At 38.1% G+C, this 18223-nt stretch overlaps 4 protein-coding genes across 7 annotated transcripts in view; 2 read left to right on the top strand and 2 right to left on the bottom strand.

Moving 5' to 3' along the window:
* Nucleotides 1-60: 60 nt before the first annotated feature.
* On the top strand, nucleotides 61-4445 carry acot13 (acyl-CoA thioesterase 13). Of its 2 annotated transcripts, none has more exons than XM_030147442.1 (3): nucleotides 61-210; nucleotides 287-468; nucleotides 3147-4445. In XM_030147442.1, the coding sequence occupies exons 1-3, from the start codon at nucleotides 124-126 to the stop codon at nucleotides 3304-3306; spliced, it is 429 nt and encodes a 142-aa protein (XP_030003302.1). In that variant the 5' UTR covers nucleotides 61-123; the 3' UTR covers nucleotides 3307-4445. The 2 variants fall into 2 exon arrangements, with proteins under 2 accessions (XP_030003302.1, XP_030003301.1); XM_030147441.1 differs by having other exon boundaries at nucleotides 61-207; nucleotides 284-468.
* Nucleotides 4007-7845, bottom strand: c11h6orf62 (chromosome 11 C6orf62 homolog). The gene is made up of 5 exons (XM_030147440.1): nucleotides 6280-7845; nucleotides 5975-6151; nucleotides 5760-5885; nucleotides 5174-5308; nucleotides 4007-4817 (listed from the first exon to the last, which is right to left on the bottom strand). Exons 1-5 carry the CDS (start codon nucleotides 6406-6408, stop codon nucleotides 4692-4694), a joined length of 693 nt encoding a protein of 230 aa, XP_030003300.1. The 5' UTR covers nucleotides 6409-7845; the 3' UTR covers nucleotides 4007-4691.
* A 118-nt stretch (nucleotides 7846-7963) lies between these two features.
* On the top strand, nucleotides 7964-15001 carry gmnn (geminin DNA replication inhibitor). 2 transcript variants are annotated; one of them, XM_030147439.1, is made up of 7 exons: nucleotides 7964-8055; nucleotides 8407-8484; nucleotides 10482-10586; nucleotides 11003-11156; nucleotides 11504-11586; nucleotides 11857-11967; nucleotides 12437-15001. In XM_030147439.1, exons 2-7 carry the CDS (start codon nucleotides 8428-8430, stop codon nucleotides 12623-12625), a joined length of 699 nt encoding a protein of 232 aa, XP_030003299.1. In that variant the 5' UTR covers nucleotides 7964-8055; nucleotides 8407-8427; the 3' UTR covers nucleotides 12626-15001. The 2 variants fall into 2 exon arrangements, with proteins under 2 accessions (XP_030003299.1, XP_030003298.1); XM_030147438.1 differs by lacking the exon at nucleotides 7964-8055 and having other exon boundaries at nucleotides 8217-8484.
* Nucleotides 13524-18223, bottom strand: part of ripor2 (RHO family interacting cell polarization regulator 2) — a 144166-nt gene continuing 139466 nt past the window's right edge. For both annotated transcript variants that reach the window (XM_030147432.1, XM_030147433.1), the window contains exon 22: nucleotides 13524-16587. In XM_030147432.1, coding sequence (XP_030003292.1) covers nucleotides 16487-16587 — 101 coding nt within the window. In that variant the 3' untranslated portion in view covers nucleotides 13524-16486. The remainder of the gene's footprint in view (nucleotides 16588-18223) is intronic.

Consider the following 18223-nt stretch of genomic DNA (forward strand, 5'->3'; position numbering starts at 1 on the left):
GGCATAATTTTCGTCAAAGCGGAACGTTTCTTACCCAGTCCGGGAGATCATATAGACGGAACAGTTTCTGGTCGGACGTCAACAGCTGAAGTTGACATTGTCTTGGCCGAAACAGTGTGAAACATGTCTGTGCTCTCTTTAAATACGTTAAAACAAATCATGAAAGCAATGGTTGATAACCGGGGCTTTGACAGAGTACTCACTAAGGTGAGGACATGTTTTGGTCGGTGGAATGTTCCTTCCCGTCGTGCTTTGCTGACTTGCCGGGTGTTTGCCTCCTCAGATAGACGTGCTGTCCGCCAGCGCCGGTAAGGTGGTGTGTGAGATGCGGGTGGAGGAGGAGCACACCAACCGGGCAGGGACGCTCCATGGAGGCATGACAGCCACCCTGGTCGATGTCATCTCCACCTTGGCCATCATGAACAGTGAGAGGGGAGCCCCGGGGGTCAGCGTGGACATGAACATAACGTGAGTGTGTCTACAGCGGACATCCACTCCAGGTTCTGGGGTGACATGTGACGGCTGGGCTCTTTTCAATGTGGCTTTGTCCGAAAATTTATGGAAATGAATAACACATCATATATATATATATATATATATATATATATATATATATATATATATATATATAGATAGATAGATAGATAGATACACACACACACACACACACACACACATTTCGCTATTACTGTCAACCATAAAGTCATTCTGATGATATGCAGTTGTAAAAATGTAGACTGTACTCTAAATGAATAAAAGAAAGATGTAGTACTAGTTGTGAAAGTAGACTACTTTTTTTTTTTTTTTTTACTACTACTACTACTACTACTACTACTATTTTATGGCAATTAAGGTATTAATCTGTATTGTCTTTTGCAAAGAAAGCTATACATTCCAGTCAGTGGTGCTGCACAACATAATAATAACAAATGTCACTACTTTGTTTAGTGTACTTCTGTAATTTCTTTGTAGTTCTGTAAAGGAACTTTGATTTATTCACTACATCTTCTGTACAGAGTAATTCCAACCTCCCCACCTCAAGTTTTCAAAATTAAACCAACATCAAAAGTCTGAAGAACATTTTATGATATCAGAAAAGGTATTTTGGATTTTACAAAATCAAACTATGCTTAAAGCCTTGTTCAAAACTAAAATAATCTACTTTTCATTCTCCTTTTTGTTGTAGATCAGGGGTGTTGAACTCACTTTAGTTTAGTTCAGAGGCCACAGACAGCCCAATTTTATCTCAAGTGGCCTGGACCAGTAAAATATTAGCAGAAATAATGACAGCTCCGATTTTTTTTCTCTTTGTTATAATGCAATAGTGTAAAACTACATAATAAAAATGTTTATATTTACGAACTATCCTTTCACATAAAATGTGAATAACCTGAACAACAACAAACAACCTGAAATTTTGTAAGAAAAGTGAGTTTACTTTTTTATTAACTTTCTTTATTGAAAGTAATCTCACAGGTGTGACAGTGCAATGTGATGAAAAGGACTTCCATTCTTTCATTTTTCTTTTTGTCCCTCCCACAATCCCACCCTACCCAAAAGAAGACAATCCTTAATGTGAATCCAATACTGATGAGTAATCAGTACAGAATAGATACAATTGTCTAATTAACGAAAAACAAACAAACAAAAAAATAGCTAAAACAAAACACAGAAACAGACAAAAAACAAACAAAACAGAACCAAGGGGGAAAAAAAAGGGGGGGGGGCTCATTCATCACGTTCAGGTAGCGATGTCAAGGTTTCAATATAATTTAAGAGAGGTCTCCAGGTTTTTTCAAATGACTTTAAGGAGCCATTGAGGGAAAATCTAAGCCAGGGGTCACCAATCCTGGTCCTCGAAGGCCGGAATCCTGCATGTTTTAGATGTATCCCTCTTCCAACACATCTGATTCAAATGCTTAGCCTATCATCAAGCTCTGCAGAAGCCTGATAATGACCGTCAGGTGTGCTGGAAGAGGAAAACATCTAAAACATGCAGGATACTGGCCCTCGAGGACCAGGACTGGTGACCCCTGATCTAAGCTTTTCAAGTCTAATGGACAGTAACAGCTCTTCCACCCACCTGCTGTGAGATGGAGGCTGTGGGTGTTTCCAGCTGAGGAGAAGGAGACGCCTGGCCAATAAAGTGACAAAGGCAAAAACCGTCTGTGTGACTTCAGAGGTAAAAGGCTGCAGGGGGGCACCAAACAGAGCCAACACAGGATCAGGGAGATAGGAGTGTTATATGCTGTGTTGAAAGTTTTGAATATTTCAGACCAAAACATGGTCTAAGTAAGTTTACTTTAACAGCACTATACCTCAGCTTATTTACACGTGCATTACAACTCACAGATCACAGTGGATCGACAAAGGCAAAAAACATTTAGTAACAGGCACAACATTGTTAAAATTTTATTTTATTTTCTTAAGAAATTTGAGGTTGTTCGTGTGTGTTCAATTTAGTTTGTAAAAGTACACATTTTCATGCAGTTTTACTTTTTTTGCACTAAAAGACAAATTTGGAGTTATCATTATTTATAGGTTTATATGCTATTGTTTTAGTGGTTTGGCTCACTTTAGATCCACTTGGGCTTTATGTGGCACCTGAAATAAAATGAGTTTATTTTTTTATCTAATATATACAGTTCTATTTCAGCGCATTACACTTATCCAGATTCTACCCTGATCTTTTTATTCTTATAATGTAGTGTATAGTGTTTTGCTCTTGTCTTGTATTTCTTTTTCACTTATGTTTGCTTTGGTACTCTATTGCTATTGTATGCATGTCATGCTACTGCTACACTGTAATTCCCCAGTTTAGGAAAAATAAAGTATATCTATCTTCAGTGTAATTTTTGCAAATTCAACCCATGAGCCAGATTGGACCCTTTTGACAGGCCAGTTTTGCCCACGGGCCGCATGTGTGACTTCTCTGGTGTAGACTGTCATATTCAATTGTCCCCAGCCATGCTGTATGTATTGTGACAGGTGTGATGTGAGATCATCCAAGTATTCATTACTTTTTAAGAGGACATGAACTGACCTTTGCGTTTTTGGTATTTTAGCCATTTTGTCTGCTCAGTGTTGACCCTCTGCATCTTCACCTAATGAGACTGAAGAGTAACCTCAAACTTACGGTCTTCCAGATACATGAATGCTGCCAAGATGGGAGAGGATGTACTCATCACTGCTCAGGTTCTGAAACAGGGGAGGACGCTGGCGTTTGCAACTGTAGACCTCACTAGTAAGGCCACTGGAAAGGTCATTGCACAAGGAAGGCACACCAAACACCTTGGCAGCAGCTAAACAGTCTACTTCTGTGTAGTTTCCTTTTTTTTTTTTTAAATCACATTAATTGTATTGCCAAAACCAGATGTAAACTTACCATCATCTGTAAATATTTGGACTGTAAACATGCACCAGTGTGTCCATGCTGTAAATCAAGCCTTAATGTTCTGTTGTTACTGGTTCATGCACTTGCAATAAAACAAAAGGGCAAGAGTTGTTTTCAGATTTTGCACTGTATTGGGATATGCTCAGCAGTATGGATTTGAAAATCAACAGAAAAAACCCAGAAGTTACACGCATTATACTGTTTCAACTGAACACACTGAATCGACAAGGAGCAAAATTATTTGTACATTGTCAGTCTTTGAAAAGCAAGCCTGCAAAACCCAATTTTAATTTGATAAGCATGGCAGCTAGTCATCTTTTAGTATGTCAAATTAAATGAGATTTTCTTTAAGCAACTTTTGTTAGGTATATTAATCTTTTAACAAAAAGTCAGTCACCATTTTGGTGTCTCACCAACCCACATCCCAAATAAAACATAGAACCTCAGATTTCAGTAGCTTTAAATGAATAGTGCATGAACAGCTTAAACATGGCAATGACCTTCATCGTCTAACCAACATGTCTCAACTTTGTGTACAATGCCTTTCAAGTCTCAAGATTTTGGCAAAGGCCTGCCTAACATGTTTCAGAGGAAAGCAAATGACACCAAAACTTTTTTTTTTTTAAAGTCCAGCAAAAAAAACTAAGGCGGTTCATAAGAAGCAATACCTACACCATATGATTTGACAAATATTGTTCATCTTGTTATCTTTTCTTACACAGGTGTTTAAACACCTATTCACACCTGTCCTTGGTCAAGAGATTGTGTTAAGTTGTTTTAGAACACCTAATGACATTACAAACAAGCTTTAACAATCCTTTCTTATGACAACAAGGATATAAAAAACACGTCCATCTGAGAACCACCATGAAGACCTGTGTGCTGTTTGTTCCTGTTTTGATGCAACATAAAGAGTTCCTTCAATGACCGGTGCTGTTGACAGTGCAGCTCCAAGAGAACAACCAACCACTCAAAATCAATGTTTGTGCAGGTTCAAATAAACAAAAATGGATGAGTGAGAAGGGAATGAAGGGGGAAGACAAATTAAAAAAAAGGGAACCAATCCAAAAATGGCAGAGAGAGGGAACACTAGGAAGAAAAAAAAGGATGGGAACTGAACCAGTATCGGGTCAGGGGAGGGAGAACAAGTAGTTAACAAAAAGTAGGAGATCCAAGCACAAGTTCAATTTTTAAAAAAAGGAAATGGGTGAAGATGAGTACATGAATTTGCTTCTGAAGGTGTAGGCAGGAGGGAGGGGTAGAGCTTTCCATATGTGGCTGGGTGGAGCAGGAAGCCTTAATCAGGCATGTATGGGCGGAGGTGATCCTCGATGTCTCCCACACCCCAGCAGGTCAGCTGGTCCTGGGGCAAGTACAGGCAGAGACTGCACAACTTGAAAATTGTGGCCTTGGTTTTAGGAGTCTGCAAAGAGAATCAAACATGGAGCCATTTAATTTTGTTTGACCTACATGTACTTTTAATAATAATGACACCAGTGAAAGCTTTGTTTAAAGATTAGGGGAGTTTGTTGTACGTAGAATATATGTGTGAACATGTCTTAGGTTTGTCATGTCCTCCGCCTCAACAGCTTTGTAGACCCAGAGGTAAAGATGTATTTTCAGTCAGAAGGTGTTAATACTACAGAATGCTTCATGAAGTAGTCCTGTTATGAGTTTTTGAAATGTTGCTCTGTCAGTCCTCCTTGAATAGCAGTGAATTCAGTGCATGTGGTATATGGTACGTGAAAGGCATATTAGCCTGTGACCCGATCAACTCACCTGTAAGTGCTGTCTATCCATGAAGAGAAATACAGACTGAGTAGGGTTGTTCATGACCATTCCAGCCTTGTCTTTGCGTCCCAAGGCATGCAAGCACTGCTTCTCATAGTCTCCATGATGAAATTCAAACTTGGCCTGTAAATCAGAGGATTTAAGTAAGCCAGAAGGATCACCTCTAATGAATGTAAAATCAATGTGGAGAGCATCATAACAAGCTAAATGGGGTTTGTAGTTGCTCTCCAGTGGGTTTCTTCAGCAAGGTTTCTTTTTATGTTTTATGGATTCGATATGAATTAATTCATTAGTTTATCAAGAAAATAATAAACAGATTAATCTGCTACAAAAATAATCATGCATATTAAATGTTACCAGCTTTCATGCAAAGATGTGGTAAGGGTAACCACTGAAAATATCAAAAAACTTATAATCTTAAGTCTTAATTGGAATAGTTTCAAATTCCCCCACCACACTGTGGCAATCTAAACCCTGTATTTTTTTTCTTTTCAAAGAACTAGTGAAGCAATCTGTGATCAGTTACATTAAACTTAAGATGTAACTGAACATCTGCACCTTAAGAGAACCTGACCTGAACAGGCCTATAGGGTTCGTCATCAGCCCCCTTCCATCTGGAGAACAGCAGACAGACAATCTTCTCAATATCGTTGCGTGGCCAAAGGATAAAATCCATCTCTTGTGTGCAACCTATCACATCCTACAATAAAATCAGAAGACCACATCACATAAGTTATTGCTTTCTTCTTCAGACAAGAGTGCTTTTTCTTTTCTTGTGCAGTGACTTACCCTTCGCATTGACTGGTATCGGGGGGCGTGTAGTTGCACAACATCTTTTTGTAAGAGTTCTATTGAACTCTCAAGAGAGTAGCTGGAATCCCGCACACCTCTTAGGATGTTTTCTTCATAGTTGTTAGTCATCACTGGCACCACTTCAGCTACCTCAAAAAGTGCAGACTTCTTTTTCTACAATAACAAAAAACAGAAGACAGTTAAATCTCAGGTGGGTTGTGTAATAGGAGACATTTGTATAGAAATGCTACAGAAAGTTTTGAGCTCCACTGTGATTCATTAACAATTTTAGTTTTACTGACCTTTTCTTTGAAAACGAAGGCTATATAAATCTTGAAGTCAAACTGATCAGCCAAAGATTCCCTTTTCTTCCTAAGTTGAGCACGAAGTCGATTTCTTGTTTGATTTCTTCGTGAAGTGGGGTCTCCCATGGTTAGGTTTTGATGGTTCTCTTGTGCAGAGTATTTTGGCTACACTCTCTGCTTTTATTATCTCTACGCTGGATAAAGGATGGAGATAGCTACCCTCTGCAGAAACAACTCCTCAAACAACTCTAGGCAAGATCTGTGAAATACCCACTAACTACCAACTGAAAAGGACAACAAATCAAAAAACAAAACTATGTCATTTTTTTTAATTTGTAAGGGGGCAGATGAGGAGGGGAATGATCAACAAGCTAAGACTACATCACCTTAGAACTTTTTCAGAAATCCATGTTTTTAAGATTTGACTCTGAAGCCAAATGAGCCTTTATCAAAATGCGATGGATATGGGTTCAAAACTGAGATAAAATGTAAAGAGCAACTGAGGTTTAACAAACCGTTCTTCTGTACACTGAAATGAACAGATACGGTTGATACTACTATAAACCCATACCGGACATAGATTATGTGTGTGTGAAATCGAAGACTACAGAAACTAGCAAGCAGACAAATAATCTATTATTTGGGTAATTTCAGAATCCCTCGTCCATGGCTGTCGTTTTGTGTTTGTTTCTCTGTAGACACTGCGTTATGTGCGTGTTACAGACAGACTAGGGACACAGACGAACATGGCAGGTAAATACAGATGCCGAGATATAGAGGCACCGGGTAACATCAAAGACTACTGCGAAAGTAACTTGACATTTCCTTTACTTCTACTGCCACTCATTTGGCCCACGGCCTACGGTGTCGCCACTGCTGATAGTCATGATGTGGTCGTATTTTTAGCACACTAGCCAAAATGAGCTAGCAAGCTAACCTAAGCATTCACTTCAGACACTAACTAGTAGTGAGCCAACGGTATAGCTACATTTTATCTTCCGACTGATTGGCTTAACTGAGGCCTGTGTGCGGTTAATTAGCTAGGGTACAGTCATCTTTCCACGCGTTTACATTTTCTTGACTGGTTCAATGTGAAGGCCAGTGCTGTGAGAGTCGAAGACCTGCGGGCTGGACTGATTAACTGGTTTGGCTTATGCTCAGCATTTTAGCTTGGTATCATTTGCTTCAGTCGCGTCTTGTCAACAACTTCATTGACAAAAAAATCAGCTAGGGAACCTATAACCAACCAACGTCGCTAAATAGCGAAATATGTTAGTTACACCAGATCCCCCCTTTCACGTCTGAAGTTTCGTGTTGTTTGCAGCCTGTTTTCTTTCTCTTCTTTTCTTCAGTCGTCACAACCTTCGACTCGCCCTGCCGCATGCCATGTCAAGATAAATCGACAATCCAGCGGAAATCCTCCGTTCTTTCAATCGACATGTGGCGTGTTCTGTCTCCCGGTGGGCCCATATTTAACGGTGTGTCGTCCAACGTTTTTCCGTTCGGTTTCTTTGTGTGTTTTTTGAACAGCTAACAATGGCACACACACACAAACACGGCCGTTTCACAGCCTTCCCCAAAATGGCTGCACAGTTAACTACAAAGATGTGACGTATGATAACACGTGACCGCACGAAGGGGAAAAAATGGCACTAAAAAACCTCGCGAGAGAGCGGCGCGTTTACTACGTGACGCGATGGGCGTATTTAAGCCCCTGGCGCGAGATCCGTACAAGAAAGGACTCCGAGCTATAGGGCGCGTGTACCGCTGACAGTAAGTGAAGTTTACATGCGTTTTCTTTGGTTAAAATCCAGTATTTCTACGACGTATCAGTGTCGTATATACACTTCATTACTGCTCGAATTTTTAGTATTAGTTTACACGCTTTCGCCGTATTTACTTATTCCGTGCTAGTTTATTTCGTAGCCAAGTCGTTGTGTCCTCTTTATTGGAACATGTCGTAAAGCAGGACACAACACACACTGGTGCTGTCGTAAACACTGTCCGGTTTAACCTACTTTATTAGTTTTATTTGTTTTGTATTTATTTAACGCGCCGCAGCCTTGCAGCAATTTGAACTTTATTTAGTCGGTACTGACGCGTTTCTTCCTCGGTTGTCTCCAGGTTTATATTTTGGAGAATAAAATGAGTTCCAGTGGAAAGTTAAAGCCCGGCACTGTGAGATGTAAGGAGACTAAAAAGGTGAGTATTTACTAGGGGTCAGTTTATTATAAATTTCCCCCATGGGGGGCTAGTTCAGGCTTATTTTGTGTGGCCTTCTTTGCGGGAAGTGCGCAATATAAAGATTTGTCCCTGTTAGTGGCTGTTTGTATTTTGTTTTTATATGCGGATGTTCCTTCTGTTATGAAGCTTAGATGTGTAAGTCAAAGAGTAAAACTGAATTTTTGATGCTTTTTCAAAACTTTGTACAAGAATGTGAACCCCCACAGATGTGCCCGAGTCCATAAACTTGGTGGAAGTCCAGGAATCAAGAGGCTCCAAAGCCCTTCAAACTCCGCTCTATATTTTATTTGGTATCAGTTTTTTTTTTTTTTTTGGTCTACCCTATGTCTGTGTAAATCCTCTATTTGTTCAGGTCATCGTTCACCCTTTGGTTGTTTTTAAAGTTCAGCTGGATTGGTCTTTATTCAAATGTTTTGCCTCCAAGAGATTTAATCAGTTCTGATTATTTTAGTCTGCTAATTAAAGACTTTCAAAGGAGAAGGGTGCATGTTTAAAAAAATTTTAAACTGTAAGAAGTAAGAATTTCCTCTTATTGTATGTTTTAGTGGCTGTGGAAATTGGAGGCTCCTAAAGAAATAAATTCCCTTTGAGGATGAATGAAGTTGATCTGTATCTGTAAAGGTTGCTTGAATTGTATAACTTGTAAAATCCTTCCAAATAGGGCCATATGGGAAAAAATGTATCATAATTTTATCATATCAGATGATATATTTATATATCACAATAGAAATCAAATCACTGTTTTTATCAAGCTTAAATTTTCTGTTACTCATAAGGTGGTTGTGAAGATGTCAGAAGGTTATTTTTGATTTTAAATATGATTTATTTTTTGTTAGAGGTTGAACACGACAGATATGCTGAAGAACATTATACAATTATTTCAGATAAATAAAATTGGTACATACAGGGTTATTCAAAAAGAATGAACTGATTTCATTATGCAATATTTTAATAAGGAAAAGCAATAGAAAACTCCAGACAAGTTACAAGTATTCTACTCACAATCAACTTTTATTTCCTGTCTTACAAGTGTTCCACTTGATGCCACCACCTGCAATACGGGCAACATCAATGAGATAAGAGGATTCCTCCCAGACGCGTATCAGCAGATCACCATCCACTGAGTTGATGCTGTTGTTATTCGATGTTTAAGGCCATCGAGGCAGCCATTCAAAACTTAGAAAACTTCTTTCAAATGGTCACTGACTCATTCCATAATGATGCTTGAGAATTGAAACAATGCATCATGAAATCAGTTCATTCTTTTTGAATAACCCTGTATATTTAAAGTTAAAAAGTCTTCTTAATTTCACTTCTTAATTATGATTGGCTGTTCTTACATTTGTCAATTCATGGATGAATGAATTCTATTGAAACTGTATCGAGCATGTCTCATTTCTATTGAGGAAGAGTTATTTTGTGATATATTGTTTCCAAAACAGCCGTACTTCCAAAACATATCTTGGCACTCTTGGTGTTCCTCAGTACATGAGGCATTTCATTACCAACACCCACCATTACTGTTAAATTTCCACATGGCTGTACCCTGAATTAATGTTAGACATCAGATGTTTACTTGTGGACAGGAGACCGGCTGAAGTTGTTGAGCTGTTGCTAAATATTAAACAAAGTCAGTCGGCTGCTCTAATGAGTCCTAAAGAGTCTTTCCCACGACTGTTGAAGGAGACCCTGTTCCTGCTCACACGTCCGTGGTGGTTGAGCTACTTCACTTGTGTCCTTCTCCCATGGTGACACTGTAACTAAAGTAAAGTGATGCTAAGCCTAGGTGAATAGAGGCTTTGAAAGTCAGAACATGGGTCATTTCTTTTCCTTTTTTTTTGTTTGTTTTTTGCGTGACCTTATACATGATTACTTGAGGTTCATTCAGGGATATGTGAAAGTCACTGTGGCTTCAAGTCTATGATCTAAATTAAAACCCTCTGTCAAATTTTCAGAGTTTTTTCACATCATCACAAAAGCCTGCGGACACTGCCACCAGGACAGCTCTGCATATACTGCAACCCAAAGCGGTCAACAAGGACTTGGGGATGGCAGCCCTGGTATGTTGTGGCTTGTATTGGTAGTTATTACGTTGAAGTGTTTGTAATTGTTAGGTACTGTTCTTTCACCATTAACTTTTTCAGCGGAAAATGTTATAGCAACAATATGAATTTAATCATGTTCTTGAAAGTTTTAAAAGCTGACTTTTGGTACGGAGTGATTTGAAATGCACAGGAAAAAAATGATGAGGTTGTGTGGCTTTTAAACTTAATGGCTTTAACAAGCAAGCCCTTAAATAGCAGGAAAAAATATCCCAAATTTAGATGCCGAGTTGTACAATTTAAATATACATTGACAAAATTAAGTAAAACATTAAAATATTGGGAAATATCATGACTGAGAATGTTAAGACAATTACAAAATAAAAATAAAGCCCCCCCCCCCCCCCCCCCCCCCCCGCCATTGTTTGTACTAGGGATCAAGAGTCATTCCTAAACGAAAACAGTGGAGTGCAGCACAAACTAGAGGCCCAAAGAGGGTGAAGGTGGAAGTCAAATCTACACAAACTGAAGAAAGGCAGTGTCTGACAGATGGCATGTCTGCTGAAGTGTATGAGCTTATGGTCAAAGGTGAGTGTTTTCTGAACACCAGTTTTCCCATCAGACTGGCAAGTATTTAGCAAAATGCAGTTAGTATGTAATTAAAAGCCCAAACTGGGTCAGAATTGACCTCGATGTAGTTTATCAATAATGCAGATTTTAATGTTTATTAGAACATGGACTGCAGTTAAGGTGAACAGCTCAATCAAAGCACTAAATGCCCAAATAAAGTCAAATGGTAGCATTTTCATTATGTAATATTGGCCTCTGCTTTTTTAGTAGTAAATTATCAACTTTTGAAATCGCGCTACCATTCGACCTCTGTCATGACATAATGACTTTGATTTGCATTCTGAGACTGACCTTTGCTGTTGTAGAAACTCCTCCAGCCACCTACTGGAAAGAAGTAGCAGAGGAGCGACAAAAAGCCTTGTATAATGTTCTACAGGAGAACGAGAAGGTGAGTTGATCACTAAGACCAAAATTAATGTTTAACTTTAAATTGCACTGTTCCCATGCTCCCACTTCCTGAGTCAACCTGTGTTTGCCTCACCCCAGCTGGCACTGAAGTATTTTTTTAATTCTACATCTAAATGTACTTGGGTAACAGCAGTTTCTGTGTATTTGTAATTGTACTAATGAGGCATTAAAATACGACATCTTTTAAGATTCTGAGATGTCAGTCTACCTTTTGGCTTTTTATTGAACCTTGATATCCTTTGTCTTATAGTTGCATAAGGACATAGAGGCAAAAGATGAACAAATAACACAGCTAAAGAGTGAAAATGAAGAACTGCAAGAGCTGGCACAGCATGTACAATACATGGCTGATATGATTGAGGTAGGTGCACTTGCATGTAACACTAGATGGGAGTTAATCCAAATGTGTCAGAAGTTTTTTTTTTTTTTTTTTTAATTTTTATAAGTTTAGCAAAAAATGTAAATGTCTTTCCTTTTAACTATTGACTAGTTAGAGTGGGCTCATCATGGTTAAAACTTTTGTCAAAAGCAGAATTTCACACGATGATATGGCCTACATGAACTGATGGATGGACGGTCCATATGTTGAACTAACCTGCTGGCCTAAATGTATAAATTAACTGCAAGTTGACACAGCTGGATGGAAATGTGGCATAATTTAAAGATCAACAGAGTGATATCTATCTACCTATCTATCTACATACATACATACATACATACATACATACATACATACATACATACATACACCTACCTTAGGCTTGAGGAAAATAGTGTTGGAGTACCAGTGTTTAGTATCAGCTGTACACAACTCTTACTTCTCTTCTCAGAGGCTAACTGGGAAGAGTCCAAATTGTCTGGGTGAGCTGAGGGACATTGTCCTTGATGTGGCTGAGGACCATGACTCCACAGATCAACAGAAGGAACACAATGAAGTGTCAGGGCTTCATGAGGAAGAGGACTCTGACTGCAGCCAGAGTGACATGGAGGAGGAGGAAGATACTGAGGGTTCCGACTGAACAAGCAGTGTGACCGGGAGAACAGGATTAACTGTTGGCATATCATGGGACTACGACCGGTTTAAAGGTCTGCTTTAAGGCAGTGCATGTTTTATCAGCAGGTGGCCAGTGAGGTACAATAGTGCTGTTTAGTATGTGCCAAACAACTTTATTCTGGACCACATCAGTCAGTGTTAACATTTACACACAGGGCTTTTTGTTTTGTTTTTTGAAATTGTGATTTTTATCTTTTGCTACACTGTTGGTGTTTAATCGATCCAGTTTTAATAAAACTTTTTTATGCAGGATGTCTCGACACATTGCAGTAAAATTGTACATTTCCAAACTGAAGGCTAGCTTCAGGATGCTATAACGACAATCTACATGGTAGTGTGTTAACACCTGTTCAGTTTCTGCTGTGAAAAATGTTTGCGTTTGAATTTTTATAGGATTATTTGGTTGTGAGGAGCTCGGCCCTCACATGTTTACACTGTAAAATTGTACATTAATGGCCCAGTTGTGTAAATAAGCCTTGTGTAAAGTAAACTTTAAAAAAATGACTTTGTCTGGTGACCCTTGATGCCTCTAGCTAAATTTATCTGCAGCTGTTTTGTCTTGTAAGAGTCAAGTTTTGGTTCCCGCTGGGATGTCTGGAGTTTGTCAGAACTTTATTCAGTACTGTCATTAGTATGCAAACTTGGGTACTTAATAATAATTCCAAATACATTTGTAGCTTCACTACTACAGGATGATGGAGAGAAGATAAGTCTGCTCAAAGGATTCTTAAACTTAAATTCAATAAGACACATTTTATACACTTTGTCTATACCATTCAGGAGGATCTGCCTTTTTATTCCAACTACAGTTGTTTGGACTACAACCTCTAAATGATGTCATTCAGGGTTTTTGAGACAGTTCCTCGTTATGCAAAAATAAACTTTATTGCAATGTTTCATAAGCAGATGACACGATGCTAATCACACTGAAGACAAATTATGCAACTAAATGGATCAGTACTGAGGCTGTTGACCACAGAAAATATGAATAAAATTCAACTTTAGAAAATACCTCCAACTTAATCTATTTTCAAATATAGATGTGTATTTTGCCATGTTGTACTTTGTGGAGACTAGAAATTGACTATAAAAAAATAACGCTGGTCAACATTCCAAATGTGAAAAGAAAATGACTAACTGAAAAGAAAAAGGGGTGGAAAAATAGTCCCGTCTATCTGGGTTAGGTACTATTCCAGAGTGCTGTAATGTTATTCGTCTTAAAATGTACAATGTTTTGCAAAAGGCTGAATGGGGGGGCCCTTAATTCCATCTGTAGTTTTTAGTAACTGCTCCACACACTTACAGATAATACAAATGAAACAAAAATATATTTCATAAAAATATTCAGATTTGTTTTTGTTTTTTTTCCCCCAATCAGTATGGCTTTCGGACTGTGCAGTTAGAACCAAATGTAACATGTTTCATAGATTGTAGTTTGTTTCAATATTTAAGTTGTGCTTCCAAAGGTTAGATTCCAAGTGGAAATGTTGAATTGAAAATGCATTGTCCTAGATGAATTATGAGATAAGACAAATTTAAAATTATTCTCCTTTGGTTACAGTACATATCTAAGTAATAAAGCAACTTCTCAAATATATATCATCCCATGGCATTTGGGGCTTTTTAGGGAAAGAAATCTATACTGTTATAAAATTAATACTCTTCAAAATGATTATTACTCCAATATAACTCATTCAAAATAAAATCCAGTTTTTAAAGTTAAGCATGCAGTCAGTTGCATGGTAACAACGAAGCCTTTTTTTTTTTTAAAGAATAAACAATATTTCAAATACTAGAGCAGAGCCAAAATAAAACAAATATACAAATCATTTACATGTCAATGCCACTATTACATTTTACAGGATAACGTCAAAGAATGTTAGAATTACAAGGAGTAAATAATAAATAAAATGAACATGTGTGATACTTGTCATTGTGCACCAGACTCAGTAGTACAGTTACAATAAGTGAGGTTGAAATTAAATTGACATCTTAACTCCGGTCACTTTTTTCCCCCACATTATATTTAACAATTCAGACCCAAACTGGACTTCATGGACCATATTCATCCGGTGGCCGCTTTCCTCTGACATCATGCTCAGGGCGGTTACCTCAAATACTTTGATCAAAAACATAAAATACTTTGACTGTTAATGCAGAAAGTATGACATTATTTCACAGCCTCTTGTTTTTTCAGCAACTGAAAAAAATGTTTACAGAAAATCTGGAGGGAAATATTTCAAAATAAAGTAAAAATTTTGATACTAATAACCTTTAGCTTCCATTTCACAATCGCTATCATTAGCTTGATATCAAGCAAACTAAAACTTCCAATAGATACTACAACATAATACAACAGGAAAAGTGTAAATTTATTCTAAGCTAACAACAAACATTTGTAGGCCAAAAAAATTAGAAGTTGGAAAAAAAAACCTCAAGTGTGTGACGTAATTTTAACAGTCTGATATTATCAAAATGGTGCCATTAGCTATAGAGGGGCCTGAACCAAATGGGCTGTTTTCTAATGGAAGTGAACAGTTTATCAAATGTGTTGCAAAATGATAGCCATTTGTCTGATTCCCTGCATTTAATCCAACTCAAAACAGTAAAACTGTAATCATCTGAGCCAGTAAAATTTTGCCTCATACCCTGAGCATTGTTCCATGCAAACGGCCCCTGTGCAACCAGTCTGTTCTGCAGCCTCATAATGAACTCTTACTTTTTCCCTGTTCTGTTTTTAGTTCACAGACTCTATGAATGCAGTTACCTCCACATGATATATTGTGGACAAAATGCATTCTCTCCTCTGGTGCCATATTTATTGCCCTTGACTGGCTCTGCCTCAAGCAATACAAAGTGAATAGAGTGGATTTGTGGAAACACTGCCTGGCCACATCAAAGCTTTGTTGAGCATATTCTCATATTAACTAAATGCAAAAATAATAATACACATATGTACAGGAACAATTGCACTTTTTAAACTGCAAGCATGAAATCCAGACAACCTGCTGAGGAGTGTAGCCTGGGCACAGTGCTGACTGTTCTGCCTCTACACTGTTAAAAACTGTAAACGGCTGTTACTGAACTAGGGCTCTTTAACCCCACGCTCACATGACGGCATCCTCTTTGAAGCCACTCTCCACATATTAATGGTCCACCCTTCCATAAAACATACACCTTTCAACCATAAAAGAATCCCTGAAAACGCAAAACATACCGTACTAGAAAACGGACGTGAAACATAACATTTTAAATACAACCACATACGTTACACCAGCTGCAGTGTCAAATATACCATATTTACAAGCCAAGTGACAGTACACATTTCCTGAAAAGCGCTGGAAAAAAATACACTTGGATGCAAAACCATAAACAAAAACATGAAAAACAGTGATTATACAAAGATCATAATTAGTATATTGTGCATCTGACTCTCACAACATGATAATTAATTAGTGAGTAACCAATAAGAGTATTGTGTGCAGTGTAGCATGTTTTATGAAAAAGTGGAGATCCATTGCTTAAATTCTAGTCTGTGCACTCTTTGGAGCAGCTTTGTGTCCAGTCAGGTTTGTGCTCTCAGTAGAAACTGGATATGATTGGTGTGCCTGGCTCAGAAAGCAAGGAGGGGGGGGGGGGGCAAGGGGGGATGAGGAGAGTGTGTAGGTGTGGTTAGGCAGTATCAGCGACAACAGCAGAGTGTAGCTGTGACACTTAGTAGAATGAGTTCCATCAGTCCCTCATTGGCAGGCTGACCAGCAGTGGTGTCCTCTGCGCTTCCAGCCGGGACGCTAAGTCGACAGGATGTTTTTGGTGGCACGGTGGCTCAAAATGCAGTGGTGACGGCGTTACTCCGTCGCGTACCCAGACGTAGCATTTCCCCCGGCAATGTGTCCAACTGCTCGTACGCCAGCCGACCCTCCTCACCTGCAACCGACACACGGAAGTCATGTGTTGAACGCCACACTTCTTATGCTGCCTTCACACACTATCGGGAAAATGATCCTTTCCACTTCTGAATCCAAAGTGCTTTTGTCATCGTAGCGAAATTAAAAATCACTGACACAATTTATCGTGACCTACTACTTGGGTAAAACAGTTCTGGATGTGTTAATTCATCTGCTACAGCAGAATGTTAACAGAAGCATTGTCTGTCATTCACAATGAATCCCTCGTTATTCTCCACCATGTTGAAAACATCAAAGGTTATTTTATCTCTGCAGCTCAAAATTTTTTCCCATTTCTCCAGTGGAAAATACAATGTGAGGGGCCTTCATGTCCAATTTTGAAGTTCTTAACTAGTATTTACCATAATTCCCATAGCACCATAAGGCCGGGTTAGACTCCAGTAGAACCATCTACCCCTTTCTTTAATCCGCTTGTCTATAATGTGACGCTGAAAGGTCAACTGGCAAATTAATATCAAACATTTTTTTCATGGGAATCCATTTTTTGAGATTATTTATGGAATGACAGCAGTGTGACAAACACTTTTAAGCATCCAAGAGCTTCTCAATTTGTCCTTGATAAACATTTTTACGTTCACCTCAGAGTAAGACCAGTTTGTAAAGCAGTTCCCAGGGGTCTGGGATCATCCCAACTTAAACTGGATTTGGAACGCTCCAAAATAGATGCTATTATACATCAAGGGGCCAGAAGTGCATTGGGTGGTGGTGAGGTGGGATGTTTTGGCTTGGAAAAAATGTGCATAATGGAACTGGCAACCTGCTATGCTTAATATATTTGGATTATTCTGCCCCCCGAAGGGGAGACAAGGGGTATTGTTTTTGGTTCCGTTTGTTTGTTTGTTTCTTTCTTTCTTTCTTTGTTAGCACTTCAGCAGCAAAACTATTGGTTCAATTCATACTAAATTGGGTTTATAGATTGCCAGTAGCCCAGAATAGATGTCATTACATTTTGGAAAAGTAGGTCAAAGTTTAAATTTTTTCTGATTTTTTTACAATCTTCCTATTTACTTATAATGGGTGAAATACGTGTGAGGGGTGGGGTTTGTTGTGCCTGGACCACTTGTTTTTAATTAAAAAAAATTATCTCTCTCTCTCTCTCTCTCTCTCTCTCTCTCTCTCTCTCTCTCTCTCTTTCTCTCTCTCTCTCTCTCTCTCTCTCTCTATATATATATATATATATATATATATATATATATATATATATATATATATATGTTGTTGTTTTTTCTTCGCTTTGCATAAAAAGTTAGTAATAAAATAATGTTAATTTGGTGTAGCCATAAAAAGATCATAAAAACAATCACATATTTAACCTTTCTTAAAAAGGTGAAATTTAAATATAAAAACTGATTTGGTTTGGTATAATCTTACATAAAAATATATATAATAGTAAATGATTAAAGTTGACTTCACGGTAGAAGTCTTTCTCTTGTAGGTATATTATTTAACATTCTGAGGTGCATCAAGTTGTACTTCTGATTTTAAAAAATGCGGAGGGGTCGTTTCAAATCACATGAAACCAACATTAAAAAAATGTGAATTTTAACAAATTCAATCCATCCAAATTTTTAAACTATTTTTCAATTGCTCATCTC

Source organism: Sphaeramia orbicularis, chromosome 11 (assembly GCF_902148855.1).
Source record: "Sphaeramia orbicularis chromosome 11, fSphaOr1.1, whole genome shotgun sequence".
Taxonomy (NCBI): domain Eukaryota; kingdom Metazoa; phylum Chordata; class Actinopteri; order Kurtiformes; family Apogonidae; genus Sphaeramia; species Sphaeramia orbicularis.